The sequence below is a fragment of the Lampetra planeri genome, chromosome 63 (assembly GCF_965212315.1).
Source record: "Lampetra planeri chromosome 63, kcLamPlan1.2.h2, whole genome shotgun sequence".
NCBI classification, from domain to species: domain Eukaryota; kingdom Metazoa; phylum Chordata; class Hyperoartia; order Petromyzontiformes; family Petromyzontidae; genus Lampetra; species Lampetra planeri.
In genome coordinates, this window is record NC_136169.1 from 4,413,095 (window position 1) to 4,426,972 (window position 13,878).

General features: G+C 56.8%; 1 protein-coding gene across 1 annotated transcript in view; it reads right to left on the bottom strand.

Annotated features, from left to right (window-relative positions):
• The window catches only part of LOC144736933 (teashirt homolog 1-like), a 78,788-nt gene extending 65,896 nt beyond the window's left edge, over positions 1-12,892 (bottom strand). Inside the window, 1 exon segment of the mRNA XM_078619628.1 lies at positions 12,330-12,892. Within this exon segment, the coding sequence (XP_078475754.1) occupies positions 12,330-12,369 (40 nt within the window). The 5' untranslated portion in view covers positions 12,370-12,892.
• Between the last annotated feature and the right edge of the window lie 986 nt (positions 12,893-13,878).

Here is a 13,878-nt window from a genome sequence, read left to right on the forward strand (position 1 = left end):
CTCACTCTGTAGAACAGGGGGAGATCACACAAACTCCACTCACTCTGTAGAGCAGGGGGAGATCACACAAACTCCACTCACTCTGTAGAGCAGGGAGAGAACACAAACTCCCGGAGACAAATCCACGCGACCACGGGGAGAGAGAAAGCAGGCGTCAGGGTCGGGATCGATCCCACGACCTCCTGTACACCAAGCGAGGTAGTTAACATCTTCCAGCCACCATGATGATGAGAGGCACGCACACTACAAATATACAGCAAGTGTCGTCAGAGTCGGGATCGATCCCACGACCTCCTGTACACCAGGCGAGGGAGTTAACATCGAGGGAGGAGGGGGTCCTGTTCTGCAGGCGGGTGGCGCGATACGGCAATTGCAGGGCTGCGCCTCTGTCTTTTGTCGTCGTAACATTATTTCAGGAGATGTCTGGTCGGCTTAAGTCTGCGAGCAGCAACACTGCGAGCTGCGGTTCTGTATTATTAAGAGATTAGCCGAGCGAGGTTTTATCCGATCGGGATAACCAACGGGAACGCGTTGAAATCACTTTCCTCCTGCCCCTACCGCCGGCAGAGGGTTTGCCGCCTCCTCTCATTCCCACCACGAGCCCCCGGCGTGGACCCAACCCCGGTGGAGTTTCTCGGCCAGCGCCAGGCCTCGGCACGGCGTCCGTGACGACGCGGGGGCAGAGGGACGTCGCCATACCAGAGGTCGCAACCGGGTACCCGATACCCGTACCCTACCCGATACCCAGCTACCCGTACCCGGCCGGGTAAGGGTAGCCGTTTGTGACCCTGGTGCGGCCGGGTACGGGTAGGGGTAAGGAATCAAAACCCGTTTGCGACCTCTGCGCCAGACGCAGAGGAGCACTTCGGGAGTAATGAGCGTTGGTCAGTCTGCTGTGAAGGCAGCGGTGTGTGTCTGTGGTGTGTGTGTGCTGTGTGTGTGGTGTGTCTGTGGAGTGTGTGTGGTGTGTGTATGGTGTGTGTGTGGTGAGTCTGTGGTGTGTGTGTGGTGTGTCTGTGTGGGGTGTATGTGTGGTGTGTGTGTGGTGTGTGTGTGGTGTGTGTGTGGTGTGTGTATGGTGTGTGTGTGGTGTGTGTGTGGTGTGTGTGTGGTGTGTGTGTGGTGTGTGTATGGTGTGTGTGGTGTGTGTGTGGTGTGTGTGTGGTGTGTGTGTGGTGTGTGTATGGTGTGTGTGTGGTGTGTCTGTGGTGAGTCTGTGGTGTGTGTGTGGTGTGTCTGTGTGGGGTGTGTGTGGTGTGCTTGTGGTGTGTGTGCAGTGTGTGTGCGGTGTGTCTGCGGTATGTGTGCGGTGTGTGTGTGGTGTGTCTGTGTGGTGTGTCTGTGGTGTGTGTGTGGTGTGTCTGTGGAGTGTGTGTGTGGTGTGTCTGTGGTGTGCCTGTGGCGTGTGTGGCGTGTGTGGTGTGTCTGTGTGGTGTGTTTGTGGTGTGTGTGTGGTGTGTCTGTGGAGTGTGTGTGTGGTGTGTCTGTGGTGTGCCTGTGGCGTGTGTGGCGTGTGTGGTGTGTCTGTGTGGTGTGTCTGTGGTGTGCCTGTGGTGTGTGTGCGGTGTGTGTGTGGTGAGTCTGTGGTGCGTGTGTGGTGTGTGTGCGGTGTGTCTGTGTGGTGTGTCTGTGGTGTGCCTGTGGTGTGTGTGCGGTGTGTGTGTGGTGAGTCTGTGGTGAGTCTGTGGTGCGTGTGTGGTGTGTGTGCGCTGTGTGTGCGGTGTGTCTGTGTGGTGTGTCTGTGGTGTGTGTGCGGTGTGTGTGTGGTGAGTCTGTGGTGCGTGTGTGGTGTGTGTGCGCTGTGTGTGTGGTGTGTCTGTGGTGTGCCTGTGGTGTGTGTGTGGTGTGTCTGTGGTGTGTCTGTGGTGTGCCTGTGGTGTGTGTGCAGTGTGTGTGTGGTGTGTGTGTGGTGTGTGTGCGCTGTGTGTGTGGTGTGTCTGTGGTGTGTGGTGTGTGTGTGGTGTGTGGTGTGTGTGTGGTGTGTGGTGTGTGTGGTGTGTGTGTGGTGTGTCTGTGGTGTGCCTGTGGTGAGTCTGTACAGCGGTCTTCAAAACAGCGACCCCGGTACCAGATCTCGGCTAGAAATAAATTCCCGTCACCCCGCACGACAGATGCCAAGCCCGCAAGGTGGCAACCCCGCAAGGTGGGTGTGTGGATGACTGAGTGGTTGAGTGTGCTGGCGAGTGAGTGGCTGAATTAGTGGCTGGGTGAGTGGGTATGTAGGTGAGTGAGTGGGCGGGCGGGTGAGTGAATGAGTGGAGTGCACGTGCTAAGTTGGGCTGGTTACCACCTTCTAACGGCTGCAGACGAAGCCCGGGCACACGTCTCAGTCAGCACGAGGTCTCTCGCCACAGCCGCGTGGCCGAACGTGATCATGAAGTCCCACGCGGCCGTAGCGGCACTCGGTCTCGACGACAAATCGCGATTCCTGCCGCCCTAACACAGACGCCAGTACCCGGACTGGTGGCAACCTTCCTCCAACTAGATGCAGATCGAGGGGGGGGGGGGGAGAAGGGATTGGTGGGGGGTAGGGGGTGTCGGAGGAGGATTTTGTGACACGTTTGGTCATTGAAAATGTAAAAAAATTGCAATAAAACAAAACAACAACACACGAGGGTGCAAAACGACGCCCACAAGCACGGGTTCTGTACCACGTGATTCACGTGTACGACGTCACCACTCGTGTGACGTCAACCCGCGTGTGACGTCACCCCGCGTGTGACGTCACAACGCGTGTGACGTCACCCCGCGTGTGACGTCACCCCGCGTGTGACGTCACCCCGCGTGTGACGTCACCTCGCCGACGCCTCCACAGATCCCTTTTAGCTCTGCGTCGTCGTCATCGTCGTTTACAATCGCCAAGTGGGAGACCCTCAACCAACTGAAGAGGGCGCAAATAAAAATGGCCGCTACGTGGTGCATCATCCTCCTCCTCCTCCTGTGCCTTGGCGAATTCTCTCCCTCCACGCTGTCCATGACTGCCCACCCTGACCCTCCGGTTTCCAAGCGTGGACGTTGTTTAACCATCTCCACGCCGCTTTCGTGCCGACTGGTATTGTAACCTTCTGACCCCGCGCCCCGACCTGGACGCCTGTGAAAAAAAAGAGCTTCATAGCTCATCGGATTTCTCCAGGAGAAGTTAAAAAAAAAAACCCAAAACATCCGATTCCGGACTCGCCACCGGCGTTAGCCGTGGGCGGGAATCGAACTCGGCGCGTTCGCTGCGTTCGCATCGGCGGTGCGCCGACCACCGGCACACATCGCCGCATTCACCACGGCAGTGGAAAAAACAAGGACGAGTTAAGAAAAACCTTGCACACGCGTGGATTCACGTTGACGCTTTCCAGCATGCGTTCGTCTCCGAAAGTCGCTGCGTCGGCAGAACGAAAGGTGACTTGGTAGCTCTGAGCGCATTAAGCGATTGCATAATACAAGTCTTGCTGCTCGGGGTTTTGTCAAAGATTTGGGGGGGGGGGCCTTCGATCAATGTACCCAGTTTTCTGCAGAGCGAGTTCCCCGATGACAACACGATCTTCGGAAGCCTCGCTCCCATTGGATCACGGCAACGTTACGGACGGACGCGACGAGTGGAGCGTGTTACAGTAAACAAATCAAACTCAAACTAGAAACGATGATTTTAGTTTACCAGCTGTAAGGCCCCATACTGAGATGTGTGACTCTGTTTCAGAGGCGACCCGTGGTCATCGCAGATGATGGCCCAACAAAGTGGCTTAGCATCATCACGTGGACATTGAAAGCAGCAGGCAAATGCCGTGAACGCGTGACGTTCACTCTAAAAACGGAGGGGGGAAAAACGGGGGACCCGGAGAAAAATCCACGCGACCCCTGGGAGAGACACGCAAACTCCAAATATACAGCAGCAGCAGGCGTCGGGGTCGCGATCGAACCCACGACCTCCTGCATACCAGGCGATGTAGTTAACATCTCCCAGCCACCGTGATGATGATGATGCTGCTGCTTCATTGGCAGTGGTGCACATGGACAAGAAACAACAACAACAACAAACTCGGAACGCTCGTCAACAACAACAACACTACTTCATAGCAGATACAAACAAAAACTTCCGAAAGTATACCGGGGTCCCGTTAAAACAACACAGACAAAGATCCCCCGTGTAGCCTTGAGCAGACTGCTGGGGCAAGTGCAGTCACGTGGCACGCGATGGGGTGGGTGGCCAGCACCACCACGCCCGGCCCCCTTGAGATGCTCGCTGCCAGCGGCTACCGTTGTTCTTGTCCTTGATCGGGAACCGAACTCGGGTGCCCGTATTGACGTGCACGCTAACCACTGCGCCACCGCTCCCAAAAACCGGTGTTCCATTCATACAACCAACACACACAGAACAACAACAACAATCACAACAGACTGCTGGGGCAAGTGCTGTGAGCGGCGAAGTGGCAACACCTGTGCTGAAGCTAGGATCTTACAGACGAAGGAGGTAGTGGGGTGGAGTCAACACCACGCCCGACCGCCTTTGTCTCCCCCAATGCTGTATAGAAACGTATACCGGTGGTGTCCCGTTAAAGAACCAACACACGTGACAAAGACAAAGATCCCCCGTGTAGCCTGTAACAGACTGCTGGGGCAAGTGCTGTTAGCGAGCACCTATGAAGGCCGGCAAGACACACGAGGGGATGGGTGGCCAGCACCACGCCCGGCCGCCTTTATCTCTCCAGTGGCGATGTTTACTACACACCGCACCAGGTACTCATTTGAGGCCGAGTCGACCTAGGGGAGGCCCAGGACCGGACACACGTAGACACGCACACGTAGACATACACACGTAGACACACGTACACACACACGCAGACACACACGCAGACACACACGTAGACACACACGTAGACACACACGTAGACACACACGTAGACACACACACACACGTAGACACACACGTAGACACACACGTAGACACACACACGTAGATACACACGTAGACACACACACGTAGACACACACACACGTAGACACACACACGTAGATACACACACACGTAGACACACACACGCAGACACACACACACACCTAGACACACACACACGTAGACACACACACGCAGACACACACACACACCTAGACACACACGTAGACACACACACACACACACCTAGACACACACGTAGACACACACGTAGATACACACGTAGACACACACACACGTAGATACACACGTAGACACACACACACACACCTAGACACACACGTAGACACACACGTAGACACACACACACACGTAGACACACACACACGTAGACACACACGTAGATACACACGTAGACACACACACACGTAGACACACACGTAGACACACACACACGTAGATACACACGTAGACACACACACGTACACACACGCACACGTAGACACACACACACGTAGACACACACACGTAGACACACACACACGTAGATACACACGTAGATACACACACACGTAGACACACACACGTAGATACACACGTAGACACACACACACGTAGATACACACACACGTAGTCACACACACACGTAGATACACACACACGTAGACACACACACACGTAGACACACACGTAGACACACACGTAGACACACACGTAGATACACACACACGTAGACACACACACACGTAGACACACACACACGTAGACACACACACGTAGACACACACACACGTAGACACACACGTAGACACACACACACACGTAGACACACACACGTAGATACACACGTAGACACACACACACGTAGATACACACACACGTAGACACACACACGTAGACACACACACGCACACACACACACACACCTAGACACACACGTAGACACACACACACGTAGACACACACACACGTAGACACACACGTAGACACACACACACGTAGACACACACGTAGACACACACACACGTAGATACACACGTAGACACACACACGTACACACACACACACGTAGACACACACACACACGTAGATACACACGTAGATACACACACACGTAGACACACACACACGTAGATACACACGTAGACACACACACACGTAGATACACACACACGTAGTCACACACACACGTAGATACACACACACGTAGACACACACACACCTACACACACACGTAGACACACACACACGTAGACACACACACGTAGACACACACACACGTAGACACACACACGTAGACACACACACGTAGACACACGCACGCTGACGTCAGGGCGAGCACGTGATATGTACTGATGTTCATCAGCAACACAAATGGCAGGCGATCAATCAAGACGGGGGGGGGGGGTCCAGCGCTTATCTCTCCGGGAACAAAAACACGACGAGGCTCCCGCAGCAGCCAGCTGCTGCTGCAGCCTCCTCCACCTCCTCCACCACCTCCTCCTCCTCCTCCACCACCACCTCCTCCTCCACCACCACCACCACCTCCTCCTCCTCCACCACCACCTCCTCCTTCAACAACAACAACCACTCCCCCCCCTCTCCTCCTCCACCACCCCCCTCCACCACCCCCCTCCACCACCCCCCTCCACCACCCCCCTCCACCACCCCCCCTCCACCACCCCCCTCCACCACCCCCCCCTCCACCACCCTCCCCGTCTTTTGTTTGAGACCCCGCGAGACTTTTTCACTCTACTGCCGCTGCACGTGTGCGTAGGGGGTGTGAATGCAGGTGTGTGTGTGTAGGTGTGTGTGTAGGTGTGTGTGTGTAGGTGTGTGTGTGTAGGTGTGTGTGTGTAGGCGTCAGGTCTTCTCGGCCACGGTCATTCCCTCCCTTCTCTATGCTTGCGAAACGTGGACCCCCCTAGTGGAGCATCTTCGCCGGTTGGAAACATTTAGGCTGGCCTGCCTACGATCCATCCTGGGTTTAACCAGGCTGGATTGTGTGAGGAGCTCACAAGTCCTTGAAAGATCTGGGCAAAGTCCCATCAGTGAGCTCCTCCGGCAGGCAAGGCTGCGTTGGCTGGGTCATGTAGCCCGCATGCCCAGCCACCGCATGCCTAAACAGCTTTTGTTCGGCCGGATCGAGGGGGCTAAACGGGCGCGGCACGGGCTAGAGAAGAGATGGAGTGATGTGGTACAGGAGGACGTGGAGCTGAGTGGACTTGCCGATGACTGGTACCAGCGGTGTCAAGATCGGCCTCAGTGGAGGAGGCTCGTGAAGGACGCTACTGGGCAGTTGGAGGCAGTCGCCCTCCAACAACAACGGAGGGCGGAGGAGCGACGCTCACAACAACGAGCGGAGCGCCGGGTGGCTAAAGCACAGCAAGTTGGCACAGTAGGGGGCACAGGTGATGCATCAGCCAGTCATCTCGGTCATCTCGGTCAGTCGACCCGTGGCACCTGGGTCTGCCCCGTGACCTCCTGCCAGCGGGCGTTCGACACTTCACGTGGCCTCAAGGTGCACATGGCCTGGCACAAGCGTCGTGGTGACGTCACCGCCACTTAGTGGCGAATGGCGGTTGTTGTTGTTGTTGTTGTGTAGGCGTGTGTGTAGGTGTGTGTGTGTAGGTGTGTGTGTAGGTGTGCGTGTGGGGAGCGGTGGTGTAGCGGTTAGCGCGCTGCGCTATGAACCTGGCGACCCGGGTTCGATTCCCGCTCACGGCTAACATCAGTGACGATTATCTGAACCGGTCCTGGGCCTCCCCTAGGTCGACTCAGCCTTAAATGAGTACCTGGTGCGGTGTGTAAACATCGCCACTGGGGAAACAAAGGCGGTCGGGCGTGGTGCTGGCCACCCACCCCCTCGTGTGCCGTTCCGGCTTTCATAGGTGCTCGCTAACAGCACTTGTCCCTACAGTCTGTTAAGGCTATACGGGGGATCTTTGTAGGTGTGCGTAGGGGCTGTGAGTGCAGGTGTGAGTGCAGGTGTGAGTGTAGGTGTGTGTGTGTAGGTGTGTGTGTAGGTGTGTGTGTAGGTGTGTGTGTAGGTGTGAGGGCAGGTGTGTGTGTGTAGGTGTGTGTGTGTAGGTGTGTGTGTGCAGGTGTGTGTGTGTGCAGGTGTGTGTGTGTGCAGGTGTGTGTGCAGGTGTGTGTAGGTGTGAGTGCAGGTGTGTGTATGTGTGTGTGCATGTGTGTTTCCAGATGTGTGTGCAGGTGTGTGCGTAGGGGGTGTGAGTGCAGGTGTGTGTGTCAGTGTGTGTGTGTGCAGGTGTGTGTGTGTAGGTGTGTGTGTGAGTGCAGGTGTGTGCAGGTGTGTGTGTGCAGGTGTGTGTGTGTGTAGGTGTGAGTGCAGGTGTGTGTATGTGTGTGCAGGGGTGTTTCCAGATGTGTGCAGGTGTGTGTGTGCAGGTGTGTGTGTGTGCAGGTGTGAGTGCAGGTGTATGTGTAGGTGCAGGTGTGTGTGCAGGTGTGTGTGTGCAGGTGTGTGTGTGTGCAGGTTTAGGTGTGTGTAGGTGTGTGTGTGTAGGAGTGTGTGTGTAGGAGTGTGTGTGTAGGAGTGTGTGTGTAGGTATGTGTAGGTGTGTGTGTAGGTGTGTGTGTAGGTGTGTGTGTGCAGATGTGTGTGTGCAGGTGTGTGTGTGAGTGCAGGTGTGTGTGTGCGTAGGGGGTGTGAGTGCAGGTGTGTGTGTAGGTGTGCGTAGGGGGGGTGTGTGCAGATGTGTGACTTGAATGTGTTTTATTGCACTGTGAATGAACTGCACTGTACTATTGTGTGTGTGCAGGTGTGTGTAAAGGTGTGTGTGTGTAAAGGGGTGTGTGTGCTGTGTGTGTGCAGTACTGTGTGAGTGTGCTGTGTTTGTGGTACTGTGTGTGTGGTACTGTGTGTGTGGTACTGTGTGTGTGTAGCGCTGTGTGTGTGCTGTGTGTGTGCTGTGTGTGTGTGCCGTGTGTGTGTAATACTGTGTGAGTGGTACTGTGTTTGTGTCTGCTGTGTGTGCTATGTGTGTGTGCTGTGTGTGTGCTGTGTGTGCTGTGTGTGCTGTGTGTGTGTGTGCTGTGTGTGTGTGCTGTGTGTGTGCTGTGTGTGTGCTGTGTGTGTGTGCTGTGTGTGTTGTGTGTGTGTAGTACTGTGTGAGTGGTACTGTGTGTGTGTCTGCTGTGTGTGTGCTGTGTGTGTGTGCTGTGTGTGTGTGCTGTGTGTGTGTGTGTAGTACTGTGTGTGCGTGTGTGCTGTGTGTGTAGTGCTGTGTGTGTGCTGTGTGTGTGTGTGTTGTGTGTGTGTGCTGTGTGTGTGTGCTGTGTGTGTCATGTGTGTGTAGTACTGTGTGCGTGTGTGCTATGTGTGTGTGCTGTGTGTGTAGTACTGCGTGAGTGCTACTGTTTGAGTGCTACTGTGTGTGTGCTGTGTGTGTGTGCTGTGTGTGTGGTACTGTGTGTGTGTGTGTAGTACTGTGTGTGCGTGTGTGCTGTGTGTGTAGTGCTGTGTGTGTGTGCTGTGTGTGTGTGTGTTGTGTGTGTGTGCTGTGTGTGTGTGCTGTGTGTGTCATGTGTGTGTAGTACTGTGTGCGTGTGTGCTATGTGTGTGTGCTGTGTGTGTAGTACTGCGTGAGTGCTACTGTTTGAGTGCTACTGTGTGTGTGCTGTGTGTGTGTGCTGTGTGTGTGCTGTGTATGAGTGCTACTGTGTGTGTGCTGTGTGTGTGCGCTGTGTGTGTGTAGTACTGTGTGTGTGTGCTGTATGAGTGCTGTATGAGTGGTACTGTGTGTGTGCTGTGTGTGTGCGCTGTGTGTGTGTGCTGTGTGTGTGCTGTGTATGAGTGGTACTGTGTGTGTGCTGTGTGTGTGCGCTGTGTGTGTGTGCTGTGTGTGCGCTGTGTGTGTGGTACTGTGTGTGTGCTGTGTGTGTGCGCTGTGTGTGTGTGCTGTGTGTGTGCGGTACTGTGTGTGTGCTGTGTGTGTGCGCTGTGTGTGTGTAGTACTGTGTGTGTAGTACTGTGTGCGTGTGTGCTGTATGAGTGGTACTGTGTATGTGGGTCAGTGTGTGTGTGTCTGTGTTCGTGTGGGGAGCGGTGGTGCAGCGGTTAGCGCTATGCTGTGTTACGAATCCGGCGACCTGAGTTCAATTCCCGCTCACGGCCAACACCGCCAGTGACGATTATCTGAGCCGGTCCCGGGCCTCCCCCAGGTCGACTCAGCCTCAAATGAGTACCCGGTATGATGTGTAGTAAACATCGCTACTAGAGAGACAAAGGCGGCCGGGCGTGGTGTGGGCCACCGACCCCCTCGTGTACCGTGCCGGCCTTCATAGGCGCTCGCTAACAGCACTTGCCCCTACAGTCTGTCACAGGCTACACGGGGGATCTTTGCCTTTGTGGTATCCAACCACTGGGGGGGGGGGGGGGGATACAAAGACGGTCCGGGCGAGGCTGCGGGCCCACAGCGACGACGCTGCGGCCTTTGCAGGCCGGAGCACTTGCCCCGCCCTGGCAGTGTGCTGTTACAAGGCTACACGGGTCGTCTTTGTCTTTGTCGCGTGTAACTGCGTGTGTCTGTGTGTCCGTGTCTGTGTGTGCTTGTGTGTATGTCTCTGTGTGTGTGTCCGTGTGTGCGTGTAACTGCGTGTGTCCGTGTGTCTGTGTGTTCTCTGTGTGCGCGTGTGTGTGTGCGTGTGTCTGTGTGTGTCTCTGTGTAACCGTGTCGGTATCACAGGTACAGTACTGTCCACAGCATTCCAGCGGAGGGCAGAGGAGCGACGCTCACAACAACGAGCGGAGCGGCCGGGCGTATAAAACTCATCAGGTTGGCAGAGTGGGGAGCACAGCTGCTGGTGGTGGTGCATCTACCGCTCATCTCAGTCACCTGCCGGTCATCTCAGTCACCTGCCGGTCATCTCAGTCACCTGCCGGTCATCTCAGTCACCTGCCGCTCATCTCAGTCACCTGCCGGTCATCTCAGTCACCTGCCGGTCATCTCAGTCACCTGCCGGTCATCTCAGTCACCTGCCGCTCATCTCAGTCACCTGCCGGTCATCTCAGTCATCTACCGATCATCTCAGTCGACTCATGGGTACCCGCAGGGTCTGTCAGCAGAGAGCCCTCGACACTTCAACGTGGCGTCAAGGTGCACCTAGCCTGGCACAGGCGACGTGGTGACGTCACCGCCACTGAGTGGTTTGTGTGTGTGTGTCTCTGTGTGTCCGCTCGCTAAAGACACTTGCCCCAATAGTCTGTGAAGGCTATCCGGGGGATCTTTGTCTCTTCCCCCGTGCATGTTCCTGTGCGTGTCTGTCCGTGTGTGCATCTGTCCTGTGTGTGTAGACGTCTCCTGTGTCTCTGTGTCTGTCTGTGTGTCTCTGTGTGTGTCTCTGTGTGTCTCTGTGTCTGTGTGTGTCTCTGTGTCTCTCTGTCTCTGTGTGTCTCTGTGTGTCTCTGTCTCTCTGTGTGTCTCTGTGTGTCTCTGTCTCTGTGTCTCTGTGTGTCTCTGTGTGTCTCTGTGTGTCTCTGTCTCTGTGTGTCTCTGTGTGTCTCTGTGTGTCTCTGTCTCTGTGTGTCTCTGTGTGTCTCTGTCTCTGTGAGTCTATCACTCGCTGTCCCCTATCTGTATATCTGTGTCTCCCACGTGTCTCTCTGCGTGTCTATCACCACTGTGTCTCTGTGTGTCTCTGTGTCTCTGTGTGTCTCTGTGTGTCTCTATCTCTGTGTGTCTCTGTGTGTCTCTGTCTCTCTCTCTCTCTGTGTGTCTATGTGTGTCTATCACTCGCTGCCCCCTATCTGTGTATCGATGTCTCCCACGTGTCTCTCTGTGTGTCTATCACCACTGTGTGTCTATCACCACTGTGTGTGTCTCCTATCTGTCCATGTCTCCCGCGTGTCTCTCTGTCTCTGTGTGTCTGTGTGTGTCTGTGTGTGTCTGTGTGTGTGTCTCTGTCTCTGTGTGTCTCTCTGTCTCTGTGTGTCTCTCTGTCTCTGTGTGTCTATCACCACTGTGTCTATCACCACTGTGTGTGTCTCTCTGTCTCTATGTCTCCCACGTGTCTCTCTGTCTCTGTGTGTCTATCACCACTGTGTGTGTCTATCACCACTGTATGTCTCCTATCTGTCCATGTCTCCCGCGTGTCTCTCCGCGTGTCTGTCTCCTGTACGACGCCACGCGTCTCTCTATCCACCCCCCTCTCTCTGCAGTGTCTGTCCGTGTCTCTGAGTCTCCCTCCTCGCGTGTACAACACTCTGTCTCCTCTCTCCCCGTATGCGTCTCTCCCCCTGTCTCTCCCCATGTCTCCCCGTGTCCCCCCGTGCCCCCACGTGTCTCCCCATGTCTCCCCTCCCGTGTCTCTCGCCGCGTCTCCCCCTGTCTCTTGCCGTGTCTCTCAGCCGTGCCCCCCCCCCAACGTCGTCTCCCTCCCTGCCCCCCCCCCGTGGCGTCGTCTCCCGGCACTCCGCACTTACCTGCGAGCTTGCGCGGCGCCTGCTGTTTCACGCGGGGCATGCTGCTGCTGCTGCTGCCTGCCGCTCTGCCGCTCCAGGCGCGTGTCCGAGCATAGCACGCGGGGCGCAGCCGAGGAGGGGAGCAGCCAGAGGATGGAGGAGGCGACGCCGCTTCGCCCGGTCTCCCCCCACAGGGGTCGGGGGTCTCTCCTCCCTCCTCCTCCTCGTCGTCGTCCTCCTCGTCTCGGCCCGCAGCTTCCTTCCTGCAGCGGGGCTCGAGTCGGCCCGGGGCGCGATGTCCGCCTCTCTCTCTCTCTGTGTCTCTCTCTCTCTGTCTCTGTCTGTGTCTCTGTGTGTCTCTTTGTGTCTCTGTGTGTCTCTCTGTGCCCGTGTGCTGTTGCCTGTCGCCTGCACACGTTGAGTGGAAGAGGCTCGCTCGGGTAGATCGCGGTGCAGTCGTTCGCCGCCCTCTCTCCCTTCTCTCTCTCTCTGCCTTCTCTCTCTCTCCCTTCGTGTTCTCTCTCTCGACGCCGCTCCGCTTACCTCGCCCGCTCTATCGCCCCTCTCGCACGCTACGGCGTGGGGCCCCGAGCGGGAGGGAGGGGGGGAGGCAGGGAGGGGGCAGGGAGGCAGGGAGGGGGAGAGGGGGGAGAGGGAGGGAGAGGGAGGGAGGGGACAGGGAGGGGGGAGGGAGGGAGGGAGGGAGGGGGGGAGGGAGGGGGGAGGGAGGGGGGAGGGGCAGCAGCGCGCATTGGGCGCGGTGATCGCTGCCAGTCAACGGAGCCGAGTCAATCAGCCTCGACCACTCACACACAGCCCCATCACTCCCACATCATCACTCCCACATCATCACTCCCACATCATCACTCCCACATCATCACTCCCACATCATCACTCCCACCCACATCACTCCCACATCACTCCCACCCACATCATCACTCCCACCCACATCATCACTCCCACCCACATCATCACTCCCACCCACATCATCACTCCCACCCACATCATCACTCCCACCCACATCATCACTCCCATCCACATCATCACTCCCACCCACATCATCACTCCCACATCACTCCCACATCATCACTCCCATCCACATCATCACTCCCACCCACATCATCACTCCCACATCCCCCCCCCCACGCGCTCACCAAGTCACACACACGCACGCGGCGTGCGAGGGGAGGTTCCCGCACTCCGCCTGCGCGGGCGACGCGGCGAACCGATGGAGGCCGGCAGAGTGCAACGACGGGGGTAGGGGGGGGGGTGGGGTAGAGGGGGGGGGGTAGGGGGGGGTGGGGGGGTAGGGGGGGCCAGCACCACGCCCGGCCGCCTTTGTATCTTGCGGTGGCGATGTTTGATACGGAGCATCGGGGTGCTCGTTTGAGGTTGGGGGTGCGAGAGGCCCAGGACCGCTTCAGGGGAACTCGTCACCGGGGTTGGGGAGCCGTGAGCGGGAATCCAACTCGGGTGGTGCCTGTTGGGTGCGCGCGCAGCGGAGCGCTCGCCGCGACCACCAATTATCTCCCCCCCGCCCCCCCGATCCCTCTCTCAGGCGAGCGAGCAC